This window comes from Thamnophis sirtalis, unplaced genomic scaffold, assembly GCF_051295495.1.
Source record: "Thamnophis sirtalis isolate CommonGarterSnake01/CBP01778 unplaced genomic scaffold, rThaSir2_p1.2 scaffold_13, whole genome shotgun sequence".
In the NCBI taxonomy this organism is placed as follows: domain Eukaryota; kingdom Metazoa; phylum Chordata; class Lepidosauria; order Squamata; family Natricidae; genus Thamnophis; species Thamnophis sirtalis.
In genome coordinates, this window is record NW_028261393.1 from 54,647,269 (window position 1) to 54,666,447 (window position 19,179).

The following is a 19,179-nucleotide window of genomic DNA, read 5'->3' on the forward strand; positions in this document are numbered from 1 at the left end:
GCATCCTGAGACGCACTGGCACGAAGCCCCCAGGGCACTGGAGGGGTGGCGAGCCTTCGCCCAGAGGGAAGGCACCTTGGCACGCGGTTCTGGGGGTCTTCCCCCTCCCTTCCTCAAAGGGAAATGAACTGAAGGGGGAGAAGAGGGTTTGGGGGGCTTCGGGAGGGCTGGAAGGGAAATGAACTGAAGGGGGAGAAGAGGGCTTGGGGGGCTTCCGGAGGGCTGGAAGGGAAATGAACTGAAGGGGGAGAAGAGGGCTTGGGGGGCTTCGGGAGGGCCGGGAGGGAAATGAACTGAAGGGGGAGAAGAGGGCTTGGGGGGCTTCGGGAGGGCCGGGAGGGAAATGAACTGAAGGGGGAGAAGAGGGCTTGGGGGGCTTCGGGAGGGCCGGGAGGGAAATGAACTGAAGGGGGAGAAGAGGGCTTGGGGGGCTTCGGGAGGGCCGGGAGGGAAATGAACTGAAGGGGGAGAAGAGGGCTTGGGGGGCTTCGGGAGGGCTGGGAGGGAAATGAACTGAAGGGGGAGAAGAGGGCTTGGGGGGCTTCGGGAGGGCTGGAAGGGAGCCGGAGGAAGGAACCGCGCTCCATCGCTTGGCTTTGCGCTCTCCGGGCCGGGACGAAGCCGCTCCGAAAGCGAGGCGGGCGACCCCCGGGGGGCGGAGCGCGCGGCGCCGGGGCTGGGATGCCCCACGGCGGTTGGACCTGCCCTCTTCCCTGTCGGTGGCCAGCCATGGAGGTGCCGGGCATCGAGGAGCCGGAGCCGGGCGCGTCCGCCGCCCCCAGCGAGGAGATCGACCTCTCCCTGGGTGAGATTGGGGCTCCCGGGGGAGGGTCGGGGCCGGGGGCTGCGTCTGGGGAGGCCACGGCTGCCCTCGCTTGGGGGGCAGGATCAGGAGGGCGAGAGGGAGGTGGGCAGCCACAGCTAAAGCGCCCTCCGACTGCCCTTCAGCCGCCCGGGGGGGGATATGGGGCGGGGGGCGTCCGAGACTCAAGGAAAGTGGGTTTTCGCGGGGCTCCGGATCCCCCCAACCCTCTCCCTCTCCCATGCCGTTAAACTCTTGCCCGAAGCCCACCCCCATCCCCAAAACAGGTACTTCAGCCCCCCCCCCCCAACTTCGACCGGCTCTTCTCCCCCTTCCCTTTTCTGCCTCTTCCAGAGTCCAGACCCCTCCAGGCCCGTCCCGGGCTTCGCCCTCTCCCCCCTCCCCAAGGGGGCATCTGGGATCCCTGCTGCGCCTCCCCCTCCCCAGCGCCCAGGGCCAGAAATAGAGCCGGCGCCCTGCCAGCGCCTCTCTGGAGAGGGATGAGCCGCGCTGCCAAGCATTTCCCTGGCACGCGCTCCAAGCTGGCTGGAAATATCGCCCAGTTGCCGGAGCTGTTTTGCAAGCCCCTCTCTCTCCTTATCGGAGCTGCCCTGGAAAGGTTTAAGGTTCCTTATGCTGGTACTTCCATGGGCAAGGAAATTGCTGCCCCCCTCCACCAAATATTTGGGGGTACAATGTCGGCTCTTGCTTCTGGCCAAGGTCCTGCCCACTGAAAGGTGAGGATTGTTGCCTTAAAACCAAAGAACCAAATTTACCAGTGTGGTAGTAATAGCAATAGCAATAGCAATAGCAGTTAGACTTATATACCGCTTCATAGGGCTTTCAGCCCTCTCTAAGCGGTTTACAGAGTCAGCATATTGCCCCCAACAACAATCCGGGTCCTCATTTTACCCACCTCGGAAGGATGGAAGGCTGAGTCAACCTTTGAGCCGGTGAGATTTGAACAGCCGAACTGCAGAACTGCAGTCAGCTGAAGTAGCCTGCAGTGCTCCATTTAACCACTGCGCCACCTCGGCTCAGTACTGGCTGGGCTGGTTTGTGTGTTGAGCTGCCCTCTGAGTGCCAGGGAGAGTGTGGGGCAGCTGCGTCTCTGCCCTCTTTAGATGACATCATCAAGCGTAACCAGAAGGCCCAGCCGAACCGGAAACCCTGGCAGCACCAGCTGAAGATCCGGAACCCGTCCTCTGGCAACAGGAGGCCTCGATTCCAGAGCTGGGGACCCCCAACCCTGCCAGGTGGGTGGAAGCGACGGGTGAAGGAGAGAGAGTCAGCCAAGGGGGGCTTGTGCCCTTCGCTCTTGGGAGAGAGGTCTCCCCAATGTGGTGCCCTGCTGGCAAAGGGCCGAAGGAGCTGGCACAGAAAACCTACTTCAAAATTGCCAGCAAAGGATACCCCCCCCCTCTGGAGCAGAGAGGTGGTGGGGAGAAGCGCCAGGAGGCTGGCACTGTACCCAAGCTGCATTAGGGGGCTCCCTTTGGGGGCAACTGGATTCAATGAATTTTCGATGGGCTTGGCAGGCATTAAAGGTCTCAAATTGGGGAAAACCTCATTTAAAAAACTGGCCTGTGGATGGAAGGAACCTAGTTGCATTAAAAAGGAGCAAGTCTCCAATTTTATCCATGCTTTTTTCTTCTCTTATTTTCCATCTTAAACTTACATTTTTTCTTAACACACAAACAATATCGTTATTTGCCCCTTCAGAAATAAACCAAATTTATCATTTCATTTTCCATCTGTTATTCTATTTTCTATAGGTAGCGCCTATCCTCAGATTCAATTTTTATATGATAAGCATTTTACTTCATTAGTTATCCCCAATTAATAATGTTAATGCAATTCCCTCGCATCTCAATTAGCTACGTATCATTAACAGTATCAACATATTTCATTTTATTCTACTAATATATCCCTTCCCCCCCCCCTTTCCTCCTTTTCTAACCATTTTCTCTTACTTCATCTCTTACTCCTATGGAAATATGATGTAAAATGAATTATATATATGAGAGAAGGTTAAAGGGGAACTCCGGGAAAACACTTGGTTTACCAAAGAATTAAAAATTTGTAGCAAAAAAAAATTGTTTGAAAAAAATAATAAAAAGAAGGAGAAAGCCTCGGGATCTGGAGCAATTCCTGCCAAGGATATGAGGAAGGAGGCTCAAACACTGTGGATTAATTCCATTAGGGTCTTTTAAGATATAAAATGGAGGAAGAGACACTAAATGAGACAATGATTAGCTGGGGAAGAAACTTTGGCTATAATATTGAGTTAGAAAAATGGGATAAACTATGGGAAAGAAATTATAAATTTAGGACAGCAGTAGCCTACAAAGAAGACCTCTATAAAATGTTTTATAGATGGCATTTGCCCCCCAGCGAGATTGGCCAAAATGTATCCAAATTTATCCCCAAATGGTTTAGGTTTAGGTTTATTAGATTATATTTATATTTATATTATGTTGGAGATGTAGCCATAAGTCTGGAACATTCTACCCTATGTGGTGGACGTGCCCCATCACAAGGAAATAATGATGCAAAATTCAGAAATGGTTGGAAGAAATTACGGAGCAAAAAATAGAACTGAAACCAAAAGCATTCTTATTAGGAATATTAAACCTGAAAATGGATAAACAATTTCAATGCATAATATTACACGTACTCATTGCAGACAGGATTGCCTTGCAACAAAACTAGAAACCAATCAATACACCCACAGACGAAACAATCAGAGGTGGGTTCCTACCGGTTCACACCTATTCGGTAGAACCGGTTTGTCAAATCTACCGAACTGGTTAGAAGAGGTTCCACCAGTGGACCTGGAAAGCAGGCCACACCTACAGAAGAGGTTCCAACATTTTTTGAAACCCACCACTGACACACACACACACACACACACACATACACACACATACAAACAGACAGACTCACAGAGAGAGAGAAAGAGAAAGAAAGGAAGAAAGAAAGAAATAAAAAAAGAAAGAAAAAGTGAGAGAGAGAGATGAAAGAAAAAAAGGAAAAAGGGACAGAGAGACAAAAGGAAAGAGAGAGAGAGAGAGAGAGAGAGAGAGTGAGAGAGACAGAGAGAGAGACACAGAGAGAGAGACACAGAGAGAGAGAGAGAGAGTGAGAGTGGGAGACAGAGAGAGAGAGAGACAGGAGAGAGAGAGAGAGAGAGAGACAGAGAGACAGAGAGAGTGAGAGTGAGAGAGGCAGAGAGAGAGACACACAGAGAGACTCCCACCAGGTCACATGGCCAGCAAGCCACTCCCACAAAGGAGGCCACACCCACAGAGTAGGTTCGAAAAACTTTTGAAACCCACCACTGGAAACAATAATTAGAAAAGTACTTGAATGTGCAGAGATGGATAAAATGACCTTGGAACTAAAAGAAAGAGCAGAATCGGACTTCTACAAAATATGGAATGGAATTTATAAGTGGCTAGAAAACAGAAGCCAAAACAGAAAATAGAGAATGTAAATATAATGGTGACTTGAACAATTAATCAGTACTACTGTTGTTATACTGTATTATTAGAGAAGGTAGAATCAACAGGAAGGAAATGCAGAATGGAGAACTTTAAGGATTAAACATGAATGCGGATACAACTGTATAATTGCTTTATATTGTTATGTATGTCTTGCTTTTTTTTTCTTGTTCTGTTTTTCTTTCCGTTTTTAAAGACTAAAATGCTTAATGAAAACTATTTAAAAAAAAAAAATAACAATTCCATTAAGGTCAGAAGTAGAATACGTTCTACCCAGGAACTCAAAAGTTTTTTCCTTAGGACCTGGCCGATTTCCCAAAGGATTTAGGAAGCCACCGTGGGCCAGGAAGCCTTTCTGGAGCAGGATGGGAACCCCAGGCCCCAGGGCAGCAGGGCAGATGGCGGGCAGGAGCCCCCTCAACCGGCCAGCCTTTGCCCAACAGGTAGGAGGAGCAGACCCCCTTCCTCTCCTGCCCCCTCCAAGGGGCTCCCAATCGACAAAGGCCAGCCCTGCAGAGGGCAGAGCTGCCAAGGGGTGAGTTGCTGTGTGTCTTTTCCCAGGAGAAGCCAGGGAAGGCCCCCATGGGCAGGAACGGTGATGGAGCCCCCCAGGACTCTCAGCCAGAAGCCCCCGCAAGAGCCAAGGCCTTCCAAAGAGCAGGGGCACCTCTGCCATTTCGGAGGTTGGTGTGTTTGGGATTTTTTGGGGGTCAAATAAATTTTTTTTTTAATTCTCTTACATAGCATTTTAAGTATACATTCACCTAATTGTTATTCTTCTTGACATTTGTCATTCTTATACATTTGTTGTTCCATTAACAGGTTATAATATACAGTTTGGGTTGCTTTACTCACCATCCCTTCCTCCTGTTTGTAACGCCTCCTTGTTTTCCCTTTCTTTTCTCCATCCCTCCCTTCTCTACTTTCTTCCTTCCTCCTCTCCTTCCCCTTCCTTCTTCCCTTCCCTTTCCCCTACTCCTACTCTTCCTCTTCCTTCCCTCTCTCCTTCTCTTTCTCCCCCTTCCGACCTCCTCTCCTTCCCCTTCCTTCTTCCCTTCCTCCTACTCTTTCTCTTCCCCTTCCTACCCTCTCTCCTTCTCTTTTTCTCCCTTCCTTCCTCCTCTCCTTCCCCTTCTTTCTTCCCTTCCCGTTCCCCTACTCCTACTCTTTCTCTTTCCCTTCCTACCCTCTCTCCTTCTCTTTCTCCCCCTTCCATCCTCCTCTCCTTCCCCTTCTTTCTTCCCTTCCCTTTCCCCTAATCCTACTCTTCCTCTTTCCCCTTCCTACCCTCTCTCCTTTCTCTTTCTCTCCCTTCCTTCCTCCTCTCCTTCCCCTTCCTTCTTCCCTTCCTTTTCCTGTACTCCTACTATTCCTCTTCCCCTTCCTACCCTCTCTCCTCCTCTTTCTCCCCCTCCCATCCTCCTCTCCTTCCCCTTCTTTCTTCCCTTCCCTTTTCCCTACTCCTATTCTTCCTCTTCCCCTTCCTACCCCCTCTCCTTCTCTTTCTCTCCCTTCCTTCCTCCTCTCCCTTCCCCTTCCTTCTTCCCTTCCCTTCCCCCTACTCCTACTCTTACTCTTTCCCTTCCTATCCTCTCTCCTTCTCTTTCTCTCCCTTCCTTCCTCTCTCCTTCCCCTTCCTTCTTCCCTTCCCTCTCCCCTACTCCTACTCTTCTTCTCCCCCGTCCTACCCTCTCTCCTTCTCTTTCTCCCCCTTCCACCCTCTTCTCCTTACCTTTTTCTTCTCCCCCCCCCCGTCTTCCTTTCATTCTCTCCTCCTCTCTCCCTTTCTTTTTCTATTATTGTTGGTGTATATTTCAAAACTCTATGTTTCCTTGGGATGGTATTTCCGCTAACCCAAATATAATTTAGCATCATTTCTTATTCCCTTACCTTTGCTAGTCTACCCTAGTTTTGTTTCCCCCCCCCGCTTTATATCTCGCTCTTGAATATATACATATATTTAATATTTTCTTTGCTGTTTTCCCCTTCTCTTCCCCCTTTTCCATTTAATAGTGTGTCATCTGGGTTCTATATCTTCTTCTGACTTTCTTTTCTAGCTTCCTTTCTCTAGCCAAGGTCGGCGGGTTTAGAGGTGGCCATCTCTGAGTTTTCACGAGGGCGAGGAGTTGGGGAGAGGACAAAGAACTACGTCAGTGTACCCCCAAACTTGGGAACCTCAAATAACTTTGTCCACACCCCAGTTCAGATTACAGAGTTGGGAACAGCATCGACGGCTGAATTTAACGGGAGACCCTTTTCTTCCTTCCAAACTGCAGACCCTTCCGGTTAACCCGAGGCCGAGCCTTCGGCCAGAGCCAGACCAGATTCAACTTCCAACAAAGGGTCAGTTTTCTGTCTTTGCCACTTTTCCCCACCGGCATGTTTGATCTTCCTTTGCTTCTGGCAATAACTCTGAAAATCCGATCCCTGCTATCTGCCCATTTTAAAGATGGGGAGTTGAGGCAGGACCAGCTGGCTGTGGTTACTACTGGTTTCCCCCCCTCCTTTCCTTCCTTCTCTGCCAGAAGCATTCAGAAACTTGTGAATGGGGTCCAAGTTCTATCATTGTTTTAGAATCGCTCCTCTTTTATTCCCCTCTGGGAGGGGCCATTCACCGTCCACCTGTGGCCTTAACTCCCAAGTCGACCCCTGTTCTTTAGCTCTTCCCTTCGTCTGGCAACTCTGCGTGTGCGCCCACTGGGAAGAGGCTCCAGCTGTTCTTCTGCCTCACTGATGTCTGACTCTGAAGGCAGCTGATAACTGTCAGACGGCTCTGGCCCCCTCTCTGCCTTCGACACAGAGCCTTCCCCAGACTCCAGGATTGGCCCAAGTTCAGTGGTGGGTTTCAAAAATTGTTGGAACCTACTCTGTGGGTGTGGCCTCCTTTGTGGGAGTGGCTTGCCACCCATGTGACCGGATGGGAGTGGCTTGCCGCCCATGTGACTGGATATGAAATTATGAATTAGTACTTAGGTCGGTCCAAAGTAGCTATTCAGAAACTCTGGCATTGAAGCATGCAAGTCTTAAAGCTTTCAAGTTACAAGATCCCTTGCCAGTGGTGGGTTTCAAAAATTTTGGGACCTCTTCTGTAGGTGTGGCCTGCTTTCCGGGTCCACTGGTGGAACCTCTTCTAACCGGTTCGGTAGATTTGACGAACCGGTTCTACGGAATTGGTGCGAACTGGTAGGAACTCACCTCTGCCCAGGGTCCTCCCCAATCTCCCCACTGTCTGAATATGCTGCCAGCTCTGCTGGTTTCTGGCGGGCCACAACAGTTGCATCCATCCATCTGTTTCCCCAAACATTTGTCTAATTCTAATCCCAAGATGCTACGGCACCTGTTTTAGCCATTTAACAAACTGTCTCCTGTAAGCACTTTGCTTTCATTTTTTTTTTACCGGTATGCCTGCCCTTTCTGTTCCTCCAACAGCAAATCAAGTCCAGGATGGAGCAGAAAGCTACGAGGGGGAGAAGGTAAATAAATGGCCAAGAAGGGACCTTGTTCAGCTTTTATGTTGTCTCCATGGATTGATGGTGGCTTCACTCTTCTGGCAGGTGGAGAACGCAGCCCAGCTCCGGAGCAGTCCTGACCGTCTCGGTGTCTAACCGTCAGGCTGGCCACCCCCAGGGGTACGTTTCTCAATTAACACCCTTGGATTTCAGGACCCTGGAACTGTGAGTCTTGGACTGGTAGTCCTTTCATGGGTTCTTTACCTCTGAGATCTTCTGGAGGATGTCTGTGGAGATCCTGCTTTCCAGGTCCACTGGTGGAACCTCTTCTAACTGGTTCGGTAGATTTGACGAACTGGTTCTACCGAATAGGTGCGAACTGGTAGGAACCCACCTCTGAATCACATGTATACTATTACATAGCCAACATCATGTTGTATTATTGAATGTTTACATCAATTCGTCTTACCATCAACTCCCAAAAACAATTATTGGCTCTTCTGCTCTCCATACACCATATTTGTACCTTATCCACTGCTTTCTTCTCCTTCTCTCCTCTCCCTCCCTCCTTAATTCCTTGGATTGTGGTAAAAAGTGTGGCTTTTTTTCTTGCAGGCCAGGACAGAAGCGTCCCTTCCAGAGAAGGCGAAACAACCAGGCCCCGCAGCTTCGCTGGCGGCCGAGAGGAGTGATGCTAAGATTCAACTTCCGGGCGATGGCTAACCAGGTACAAAACTCTCCCAGGCCTGAAATGACCCTCTGGGGACTCCTCAAGGCCTCCGGGAATGAAAGGAAAGAGAGGGTTAAGTGTCCTTAAAGATGCCCCCCCCCGCAATGAGATTAAGATCCAAATCAGGTATTCGGGGGCTTAACCGATGGGGAGGCTGAGATGGGAGCTTGAGTCCTGTCACCCGATGTTTGGTGGAGATGGAGGATGGGACCTTCAGCAGCAAAAGGAAAGTCGCCGTGTAGATTTCCCAGCCAACTCACAGGGACCTTCTTCTTCAGACCAGTGTGACCCTGAACGAGCGATTCTCTGGGCTGTGGCACAAACGCCGTTTTTCCACGGAATGCAACGCCGGCCGGATGGTGACTCTGCCGTAAGCCTCGATGGGACCAGGCCAAAGCTGGAAAGACGTCAGCCTTCCAAGGCCACCAATTGCCTGGGGACTACCTGAGGAGGCCCCTCACCAACCGCAGCTTGGGAGGAATCTTCTCAATGGGGATGGTCACCTCCAGAGGTCCTTCTTCCACCTGAGTCGTGTCTCCAAAGGCCGAGCCCTAAAAGGCACAAGCAGTCCTTTTTATAGTCTGGAGAGGAGCCTAATGACCACCAGCTGAGCGCGATTAAAAGGCACCTGCGGAAGGAAGATCTTCAGCTCTTGGTCCTCCCCAGGAGAAGCGAGCATGTCCTCGCGTGGCCTCATGTGGATAGGGAAGCCCATGGTTACCACCTCGTGAGTCAACTGAACCCGGAATTCCAGCGGCTGCCTTTTTTTCTTTCTGTGTTTGGCCTGGAAAGCACTTTTTCAGACCTGTTTTGAGGCACAGGATGGGGGTGATGACACCCCCTCTCTAGTGCAGTCCTCGTGCAAATGGTGCAATTTATATAAATCACATTGGAGGATGAGGAGGTCGGGATGTTTGACCTCATCACCCTGTCTACCGGGTGCATATGCTTGGGGGATTGTGTTGAATTTTAGCAAACTTTATTTTTTAGAAGGCATAAAGCTATTTTGGAATCTGAACGAGTACGGTGATTCTTGGCAAAATAACCGAGGGCTTCCTTCTTAAAGCTGTTTTGTTTTGTACCAGGCCTTTAGCCAGCTTACCTGGGGGGAAAAAGGGAATGCTGGATTGTTCCTCGGCTCCGTTTCCCTTCTTATAGCAATAGCAGTTAGACTTATATACCGCTTCATAGGGCTTTCAGCCCTCTCTAAGCGGTTTACAGAGTCAACATATTGCCCCCAACAACAATCCGGGTCCTCATTTCACCCACCTCGGAAGGATGGAAGGCTGAGTCAACCCTGAGCCGGTTAGATTTGAACCGCCGAACTGCAGAACTGCAGTCAGCTGAAGTAACCCTCGCCCTCACCTGCCTGGCTGCTGGTGGGCTCTGCGTCGACGGGGCGGCTACTGGGAGCGGCCGTGCCTCTCGCCTGACCGCCGGTGCCGGGAACGTGGGCGGGCTCCCCAACTGCCGCGGCGCTGGAACGATCTTAACCAATACATTTTTATGTTTGTTTATTAGTCACGTGCGTAGAATTTCTCCTTATTTTCAGTTCAGTGTTTTAGTGTTCACTGTTTTTAGAATAGTGCGATTTTAATTTTGCTAACAATTTTGAATGTAGGCCCCTCTTGATCTTGAGGCCCTGGGCTGAAGCCTAGTTAGCCTATAGGAAAATCCGGCCCTGGTTGCAGGCCAGAGAGACGCTCTTCCTCTGGACTGCGTTAAACCCAGTGCTCGGTTCTTACCTCGGTTTGAGAGCCCCGGGATTTGAGCAACTGGGACAGCCCCCCCCCCTGGCTCAGCCCCCTGCCCCATAACCCTAAGCAGGGATCGGTCATTGCCTGCGAGCTGCCACCAGGGGGCAGCAGCTGCCAGCCTTCTTCTGAGCCATTTTTTTCCCCCTGCCAGCTGTTCTGCTCCAGGTAGAAACTTTTCCACTTGCAAAAGAATAATAATAGTAGTAGTAGTAAAACAAAGGCCCACATTTCTCGCCCCCCCCCCACAATGTCTGCAGAGTCTCAGGATTCAAACCCGTGAGTTGAAAGGAGTCACAAGCAGCAGGTGTGAGAGAAAGCTGCCATGATCCTTGCTGCACCATTCCGTTTTAGCAGGCGTTTTTTAACGTCGTCGGTGAATCAGCAAAGCCTTTTTCAAAGACGCCTCCAACTCCTTGGGGACGCTCTGATGCCTCCTTCAGGGAGGGAGGGTGGAGGGTGTGTGTGTGTGTGTCTGTGTGTGCCAAGCAGCCTTTGCTTCCCCAGCTGCTCAGTTAAATACTCCGGAAGAAGGGAGAGAAGGGAGAAGCATCTTCTCCACCGGCTTTCCCTGCTCACAGGTTCCTCCCAACAGCCAGTTGGTGGAAGAGCCGAAGGGAGGGTTTTCATAAAGATGGAGTTCGCTTGGCTGGCAGCCACCCAGCTCTGCCATCTGTCAAAGACCTGGCAAGCAAACCAGAGTGAGTAGCCAAGGCTCCTTCTGCCCTCCTCCCTGCCAGAGAAGACGCCGCTAATGGCTGCCTTTCTCACAGGAAGCTCGGCGAGCTGGGGAGGACCACGAGACCCACACAAATGCCAGCCACCTTCTCTGCTTCCCCCCCCACACTCCTCGCCTCGCTCACTTCCTCTCACTTCCTTTCCAGCCTGCCCCCCCTTTCTCTCTCTCTCTCTCTCTCTCTCAAGCTCATGGAAATGGTTGCAAGGTTAACCCCCTCCCTTCAGCTTTCCATCCGCAGGCGGTGGAGAATTGGGTATGGGGTGTGTGTGTCATGAAGGAATTGGTAGGAGAACCCAGCGCCCTTCTCCTGGGGGAGAGGGAGGAGGGGGATGACACCCAAGCTAAGGAAGTCTTCAGACAGTTCACATGCTTCCCCATCATCATCCATTTCTAGCAATGACTCAATTCTGCCCCGGGGTTTTTCAAGTCATTTCTTGCTGCTTGGAAGAAGCTCAACTGCTTTAAAGCTTCATGACACACAGACACACAGACACACACACACACAAACGCACCATGGGAGTCCCAAATGGACATCCTTCCCCAAGATGGTTCATTCGGTGAGGGGAATCCTCCTTTCTTTCCTTCCTTCCTTCCTTCCTTCCTTCCTTCCTTCCTTCCTTCCTTCTTCCCCTCCCTTCCTCCCTCCCTCCCTCCCTCCCTTCCTCCCGGCCTATCTTTCTTTCTTTCTTTCTTTCTTTCTTTCTTTCTTTCTTTCTTCTTCTTTCTTTCTTTCTTTCTTTCTTTCTTTCTTTCTTTCCTTCCCTCCCTCCCTCCTCCCTCCTCCCTTCCTCCCGGCCTACTTTCTTTCTTTCTTTCTTTCTTTCTTTCTTTCTTTCTTTCTTTCTTTCTTTCTTTCTTTCTTTCTTTCTTTCTTTCTTTCCTTCCCTCCCTCCCTCCCTAACCTCCCTCCCTCCCTTCCTCCCAGCCTACTTACTTACTTACTTACTTACTTACTTACTTTCTTTCTTTCTTTTCTTTCTTTCTTTCTTTCTTTCTTTCTTTCCTTCCCTCCCTCCCTCCCTCCCTCCCTCCCTCCCTCCCGGCTTTCTTTCTTTCTTTCTTTCTTTCTTTCTTTCTTTCTTTCTTTCTTTCTTTCTTTCTTTCTTCTTCTCTCTCTCTCTCTTCTTCCTTCCTTCCTTCCTTCCTTCCCTTTTTTAATTTATTGGTCCCCCCCCCCTCTATAACATCTTACAATCATCACATTAATATTGTTATGTCATCGTACCTGTATATATCAATCTTATATAGCTTCTGTATTGATATACATTTATCTACGGTTCTATATATTTCTCTATTGTTTCTCGGCTGAATTGACTTTATTCCTGTTGTGCCACCATTTATACCAATTAGCCCAGATTTCATAGTATTCCAACTCTTCTTTGTCCTTTAATCTTAATGGTAACTTGTCCATTTCCGCGCAATCTAAAAATTTCTGAATCACTAATTCATCCGGGGGAATATTATTTGTAACTGTGTGTCACAGTTCTGCCCCTTGCCTAAACACACACACACACACACACACACACACACACACACACACACACACACACACACACACACACAAACTGAACCCCAGCCTGACTTCTCCAAGATGGATTGTTGAGATTCAGGACAGAAACGGCTCACCCCCCAGAACAGCCAAACCCCGATTCAAATCAAAGTTTCCGGCAGGCCTGGGGCTGTTGACCCTAAAATATGGTCCAGCCCCATTTAGAACGGAGTGTATGGTGTGTTTTTTTTTAATCTATCTTTCCTTTTTCCTTGTATTTTTATTTTTGATTTTATTCTGTATTGTAAGCCGCCCGGAGTCCTACGGGATTGGGCGGCATATAAATGTTATTAAACTTAAACTTTAAACGCTTCAAATCTACATTGAAATCTCCAGCCTTGCAGATCAGCCCCCAAGCCAAGAAAACTGCCCTGGTTTCACAGCCCAAAATAGCACTGGGAGAGAAGTGTTCCCCCACCCACCTGCCACACCCCCTCCCCGCCCGAGACACCTAGAGAATCAGCCCAGGGACAATAATCCAGGCTACACAAATCTTAAGGACAACTTTAGTTGCAATCACCACCTAGGAATGCTGGGTTTTGGGCGGGGGGGAAATGGGCAAGGCCGTTGAATCCCAGCCGACTCCCTATTCAGACAGGACAGAACAAGGAGCAAACGAAATGTCTACGTATCCATCTGCAAGCAGATGCTTTAGGGCGGGGTGTGGCATGGTGGCCCTTCTGGAACGCTGGGAGTTGAAGTCCACAGGTTTTAAAGGGGCCAGGGTCCCTTCCCCACTCTGCTTTAAGGGGATTGCGAGGGATCGATTAGGTGCCCCCCAAATTGGTGGCTGACCACTGCCAGTCATGTAGGTCAGTTTTCTCCAGGAGGAGCCTGTGGTCATATAACTCCTTGTGTAGGTGTGGTGGTCACCCATGGCCCAGTGCATAACAGGGCATGCGCAGCCATGCTGAACCACACAGGAAAAAACAAGTCCCAAAAGATGGTTCCACCACAAAACCGCGGTCGACTAAAGCGCGCTCGACGAAACCGCGTACCTGACGTCATCACAGCGCGATGAAAAAAGCACGCTGTGAGCGGTAAAGCTAAAATTAACGCGTAAACCTAAACCTAACCCCCCCAAACCTAACCCTAAACCTAACCCTTAACCTAACCCTAAACCTAACCCTAATGCTTAACGTAACCCTAACCCTAACCCTAACCCTAAACCTAACCCTTACCTTTACGTGAATCGGCTTGCTTTAAAAGCGCTTTTTAAAGCGCCCTTTTTTCTCCGCGGTCGTTGTTGTCGCGCTGCTGATGATGTCAGCGACGCGCTTTAATCGGGCGCGCTTTAGTGGACCACGGTTTTGTCGTGCCACGGCAAAAGATAAAACATCTTGACCAGGATATGACCATATATAGACAGAAGTTCCCTGAGCAGTAGATTAGCAATTGTAGTTTGACAGGCTGTCTTAAATCACATGCTGATTGCTCCTCCTGCCTTTGTCCTGTCTCAATAAAAGGGGCTCCCAGACCCCAATCTGGGTCGCCTCATCCCGAGAAAGCTCGTGTCCGTGTCTTTTCTCAACATTGGCCTCATGAGCGAACCACAGGTACTTCACAGGAGCCGTCCCTAAACTTCATCATCCGAAGTTCTCAAACGGTAGACCCTCCCCTAGGAGCCAGTCTGCACGGAGAGATGCAGCCATCCAAATCATTATTCGCGGAAACTCACTTCTCATGGCTGCCACAGAAGATTTATGCGCCTCCCTTGGTGTTTCTGCTCACTCAAACCAACTCAGGCGTCTCACCTGTGTGCCCGTGAAGGAGGTAGATTTGTGCCTCAAATGTGTTCCAGTTGACGTTGGCTTCCACAGAAGCTGCCCAGATGTTTTGGACACCATTGAGGGACACCCAACTCCCAACTGGGAGGGATTCTTTGGCACCTCATCATGGCCTGTGAAGTTGAAAGCATTTTGGGGTCAGCCCCAAAGGTGGGCTTCCCCTTGGCCCTCTGCAGAAAGCCCCCCCCCGGTGCGCCCCCTCTTTCTCTGGTAGAGACCCAGTCACTGCTACTTCCCCACTGCCAGCCCTGTCAATGCCTCCTTCAGATTTCATGCGCACATTTGCCACGTGGCTTAACAATAAACAAACTAGGGCAGCCCTTTGTAGAAAGCAGGTCAGTTCAACTTCAGCAATATCCATTCTCCTCTGACGTTAATGAAGGAAACAGACACTGAGTGAATTAGCTGGCAACACAGAGGAAATGTTCTGTCTGGAGGATTTGTCAATATTTCATTTGCTAATAAGAAGGCTTCATCTTCCTTCCTCCCTCCCTGCCTTCCTTTCTTCCTGCCACCCTCCCTCCCTTTCTTCCTCCCTCCCTCCCTTCCTTCATCTTTTCCTTCCTTCCTTCCTTCCTCCCTCCCTTCCTCCTTCCCTCCCTCCTTTCCTTCCTTCCTTCCTTCCTCCCTCCCTTCCTTCCTCCTTCCCTTCCTTCCTCCCTTCCTCCTTTCCTTCCTTGCTTTCTTCCTCCCTCCCTCCCTTCCTCACTTCCTCCCTCCTTTCCTTCCTTCTTTTCTTCCTCCCTCCCTTCCTCCTTTCCTCCCTCCCTCCTTTCCTTCCTTCCTTTCTTCCTCCCTCCCTCCCTCCCTTCCTTCCTCCTTGCCTTCCTTCCTCCCTTCCTCCTTTCCTTCCTTTCTTTCTTCCTCCCTCCCTCCCTTCCTCACTTCCTCCCTCCCCCCGTTCCTTCCTCCTTGCCTTCCTTCCTGCCTCCTTCCCTTCCTCCTTCCCATTCTTCCTCCTTTCCTTCCTCCCTCTCTCCTTTCCTTCCTTCCTTCCTCCCTCCCTCCCTCCTTTCCTTCCTTCCTCCCTCTCTTCCTTCCTCCTTGCCTTCCCTTCCTGCTTCCCTCCCTCCCTCCCTCCCTTCCTTCCTTCCTCCTTGCCTTCCTTCCTGCCTCCCTCCCTTCCCCCCTCCCTTTCTTTCTCCTTCCCTCCCTTCCTCCCTCCTTTCCTTCCTTCCTTCCTCCCTCCCTCCCTTTCTTCATTCCTCCCTTCCTTCCTCCTTGCCTTCTTCCTTCCTGCCTCCCTCCCTCCCTCCCTTCCTCCTTGCGTTCTTCCTTCCTGCCTCCCTCCCTCCTTCCCTTCCTTCCTCCTTGCCTTCTTCCTTCCTTCCTCCCTCCCTTCCTTCCTCCCTCCCTTCATTCCTTCCTCCTTGCCTTCCTTCCTGCCTCCCTCCCTTACCCCCTCCCTTTCTTTCTCCTTCCCTCCTTCCTTTCTTCCTCCCTCCCTCCCTTCCTTCCTCCTTGCCTTCCTTCCTGCCTCCCTGCCTCCCTCACCCCCTTTCTTCCTCCCTCCCTTCCTCCCTGCTTTCCTACCTTCCTTCCCTCCCTTCCTCCCCCTCCCTCCTTTCCTTCCTTTCTTCCTCCCTCTCTCCATTCCTTCCTTCCTCCCTTCCTCCCTCCCTTTCCACCGCAGTGTAGGGGTGGATCTCCTTGTCCATTCTGAAGACCAATCTGAGGTCACTGAGGAGAAACGCTTGAGCTGTTTTGAACAGGCCTCTTGCTGTTGGTTCCAGCTGCAGGTTCCTCCCATCTGGATAAACAAACACCTGATGATGCAAGACGGAACGGCGTGTTTCCTTTTGAAAGCACGGCTCACAACGGCCGTCCATCCACTTGTCTGCTTTTAGAAATTGGGGCACGCTTCCTCTATGGTTACAGATATTCTCCTTCCTTTTCGGTAACTTACACTTTTGCAGAGTTTGTGGGCAGGAAGTGGCCACCCTCCCTTCTCTTTGCTACCTTTAATATGCTTTTCTTTAAAAAGGGCCCACTCGGGAAGAGGATGCGATAATTGCAGGGGAGAGAGAGCACAGCCACGCAACAGTGGCAGAGACAAAATATGCAGGGGTTTGTCTTCGGCATGTGTCAAACGGGTTGCGACGGTGGCCAGTGATGCACCCAGAAAAGGGGCAGCCGTGTCTGCCACATCGACTTTTGTTGACAAGCACACACACAACCCAGAGAGGCATCTGCAAATACTTCCTGGCATTGTGCTTAAAACCTGCTTTTTGCCTCTATTCTACCGAGTCTTCTCTTTCCCTGGGAATAGCAATAGCAATAGCAATAGCAGTAGACTTATATACCGCTTCATAGGCCTTTCAGGCCTCTCTAAGCGGTTTACAGAGAGTCAGCATATTGCCCCCAACAATCTGGGTCCTCATTTTACCCACCTCGGAAGGATGGAAGGCTGAGTCAACCCTGAGCCGGTGAGATTTGAACTGCTGACCTGCTGATCTAGCAGTAGCCTGCAGTGCTGCATTTAACCACTGCGCCACCTTGGGACCCCCTTTAGAACAAAGTTGGCTTCAAGAAATGCTTGAAGTGCATGCCACTTTCTTGGAAGTCATTGGCACTGCCCGCCTGCCCCTTTGAAGAGCCAAGGTGGCGCAGTGGTTAGGGTGCAGTACTGCAGGCCACTTCAGCTGACTGCTATCTGCAGTTCGGCGGTTCTAATCTCACCGACTCAAGGTTGACTCAGCCTTCCATCCTTCCGAGGTGGGTGAAATGAGGACCCAGACTGTGGGGGGCGATATGCTGACTCTGTAAACCGCTTAGAGAGGGCTGAAAGCCCTATGAAGCGGTATATAAGTCTAACTGCTATTGCTATTGCTATTTTGCCTTCTAATTCTCCCAAAGGAAAACACCTTCCCAAGCCTCTAGGCCAGCCCTTCTCCCAACCCTGCTCCAGCCTCACAACTCCGTTGTGCAGGACAATGCCTGGGCCTAGCCCCTCACCCAGGGACCCTCCCCTTGCGGAGTAGAGCCCGGGAGGCGGAGTCTCTGAGGCTACCTGAGTGAAATCCCACCTTTTGCACTCTTTTTTCCCCCACACTGATATTTTTGGAGAATAGCTTCCCATGGAAAGAACGCAGAGTGAGCTGACCCACCTGATTGTTTACTTGGCACGGAGCTAAGTCGGGAGTACAAGAATAAAATAAATTGCAGTCCCTCGTGCGCGCCGGGAGCTCAGACCATTAATCTGGCTGCAAGCTGGAAATTATCTGCACTCCATTTACTTGCACGCTTCGCTTATTGAATGATATGACCCGCTCTGGGCATTCTTCAGAAGAAGAATTTAAAAGTACAATCTCGTTTCTTTTCGACCGGCTCTCTTTTCAGTGGGACCCAAAGCTCTTTCAAATGGCCATCAGCCCCTGCTGGCTTCAAGGTCACCTCTGGGGAGATGCCTTCAACGAACGCAAGGACGTGCTCTCTTCGGCAGCACATGTACTAAAATTGGAACGATACAGAGAAGATTAGCATGGCCCCTGTGGAAGGATGACACGCAATTCGTGAAGCGTTCCATATTTTTCCCATCAGTTATTTTTGTTAGGTATCTATCTATCTATCTATCTATCTATCTATCTATCTATCTATCTATCTATCTATCTATCATCTATCTATCTATCTATCTATCTATCATCTATCTATCTATCTATCTATCTATCTATCTATCTATCATCTATCTATCATCTATCTATCTATCTATCTATCTATCTATCTATCTATCTATCATCTATCTATCTATCTATCTATCTATCTATCTATCTATCTATCATCTATCTATCTATCTATCATCTATCTATCTATCTATCTATCTATATCTATCATCTATCTATCTATCTATCTATCTATCTATCTATCTATCTATCATCTATCTATCTATCTATCTATCTATCTTATCTATCTATCATCTATCTATCTATCTATCTATCTATCTATCTATCTATCTATCTATCATCTATCTATCTATCTATCTATCTATCATCTATCTATCTATCTATCTATCTATCATCTATCTATCTATCTATCATCTATCTATCTATCTATCTATCATCTATCTATCATCTATATCTATCTATCTATCTATCTATCTATCTATCTATCTATCTATCATCTATCTATCTATCTATCTATCTATCTATCATCTATCTATCTATCTATCTATCTATCATCTATCTATCTATCTATCTATCTATCTATCTATCTATCTATCTATCTATCTATCATCTCTGTCTCTTTCTCTCTCACTCTCTGTCATCTATCTATCATCTATCTATCTATCTATCTATCTATCTATCTATCTATCTATCTATCTATCTATCTATCTATCTATCTATCTATTTATTTATTTGACTTATATACCGCTTCATTTTTGTATTTTTTTTGTATTTTATTAAATTTATATGCCGCCCTTTTCCCTGGGGGGACTCAGGGCGGCTTACAACTTAAAAAGGGAAGGGGGAGAAACAAACTTTGGACATATAGAACAATACAATTTTAAGAACACAACATTCATACCATTCGGGCGGTCATAGGGCTTTCAGCCCTCTCTAAGCGGTGTACAATTTTTTTTTTTAGCAAATTGAGTCAGCAACTTGCCCCCAACAATCCGGGTCCTCATTTCACCCACCTCGGAAGGATGGAAGGCTGAGTCGACCTTTGAGCCGGTGAGATTTGAACCGCTGAACTGCAGATCACAGTCAGCTAAAGTGGCCTGCAGTACTGCACCCTAACCACTGCGCCACCTCGGCTCTTATCGGTATAATGACTGATTGTACAGTTGTAGAGATTAACTTGATTTTGCATTTAATAACCGCAGCTAGACTGTTGGTGGCGCAATACTGGAAGAAGGAAGACTTGCCT

General features: G+C 49.3%; 1 protein-coding gene and 1 non-coding gene across 2 annotated transcripts; both read left to right on the top strand.

Annotated features, from left to right (window-relative positions):
- Positions 1-651: 651 nt before the first annotated feature.
- On the top strand, positions 652-9,502 carry LOC106552554 (UAP56-interacting factor-like). Its single transcript, XM_087727506.1, has 9 exons — positions 652-805; positions 1,927-2,058; positions 4,606-4,748; positions 4,867-4,988; positions 6,582-6,648; positions 7,735-7,778; positions 7,860-7,934; positions 8,370-8,481; positions 8,763-9,502. The coding sequence occupies exons 1-9, from the start codon at positions 682-684 to the stop codon at positions 8,856-8,858; spliced, it is 915 nt and encodes a 304-aa protein (XP_087583632.1). The 5' UTR covers positions 652-681; the 3' UTR covers positions 8,859-9,502.
- Positions 9,503-17,739: 8,237 nt separating this feature from the next.
- LOC148043200 (U6 spliceosomal RNA) lies at positions 17,740-17,845 on the top strand. The gene has a single exon (XR_015698435.1). It is a non-coding gene; the product is annotated as a U6 spliceosomal RNA (small nuclear RNA).
- The last annotated feature ends 1,334 nt before the right edge of the window (positions 17,846-19,179 follow it).

Bases quoted from the DNA above. Each gene is read 5' to 3' on its own strand.
- LOC106552554 (XM_087727506.1), top strand. From the start codon at position 682: ATGCCCCACGGCGGTTGGACCTGCCCTCTTCCCTGTCGGTGGCCAGCC. The intron at 2,059-4,605 runs GTGGGTGGAAGC...TTTTTTCCTTAG, and splicing joins GGGACCCCCAACCCTGCCAG to GACCTGGCCGATTTCCCAAA. The intron at 4,989-6,581 runs GTTGGTGTGTTT...TCCAAACTGCAG, and splicing joins GCACCTCTGCCATTTCGGAG to ACCCTTCCGGTTAACCCGAG.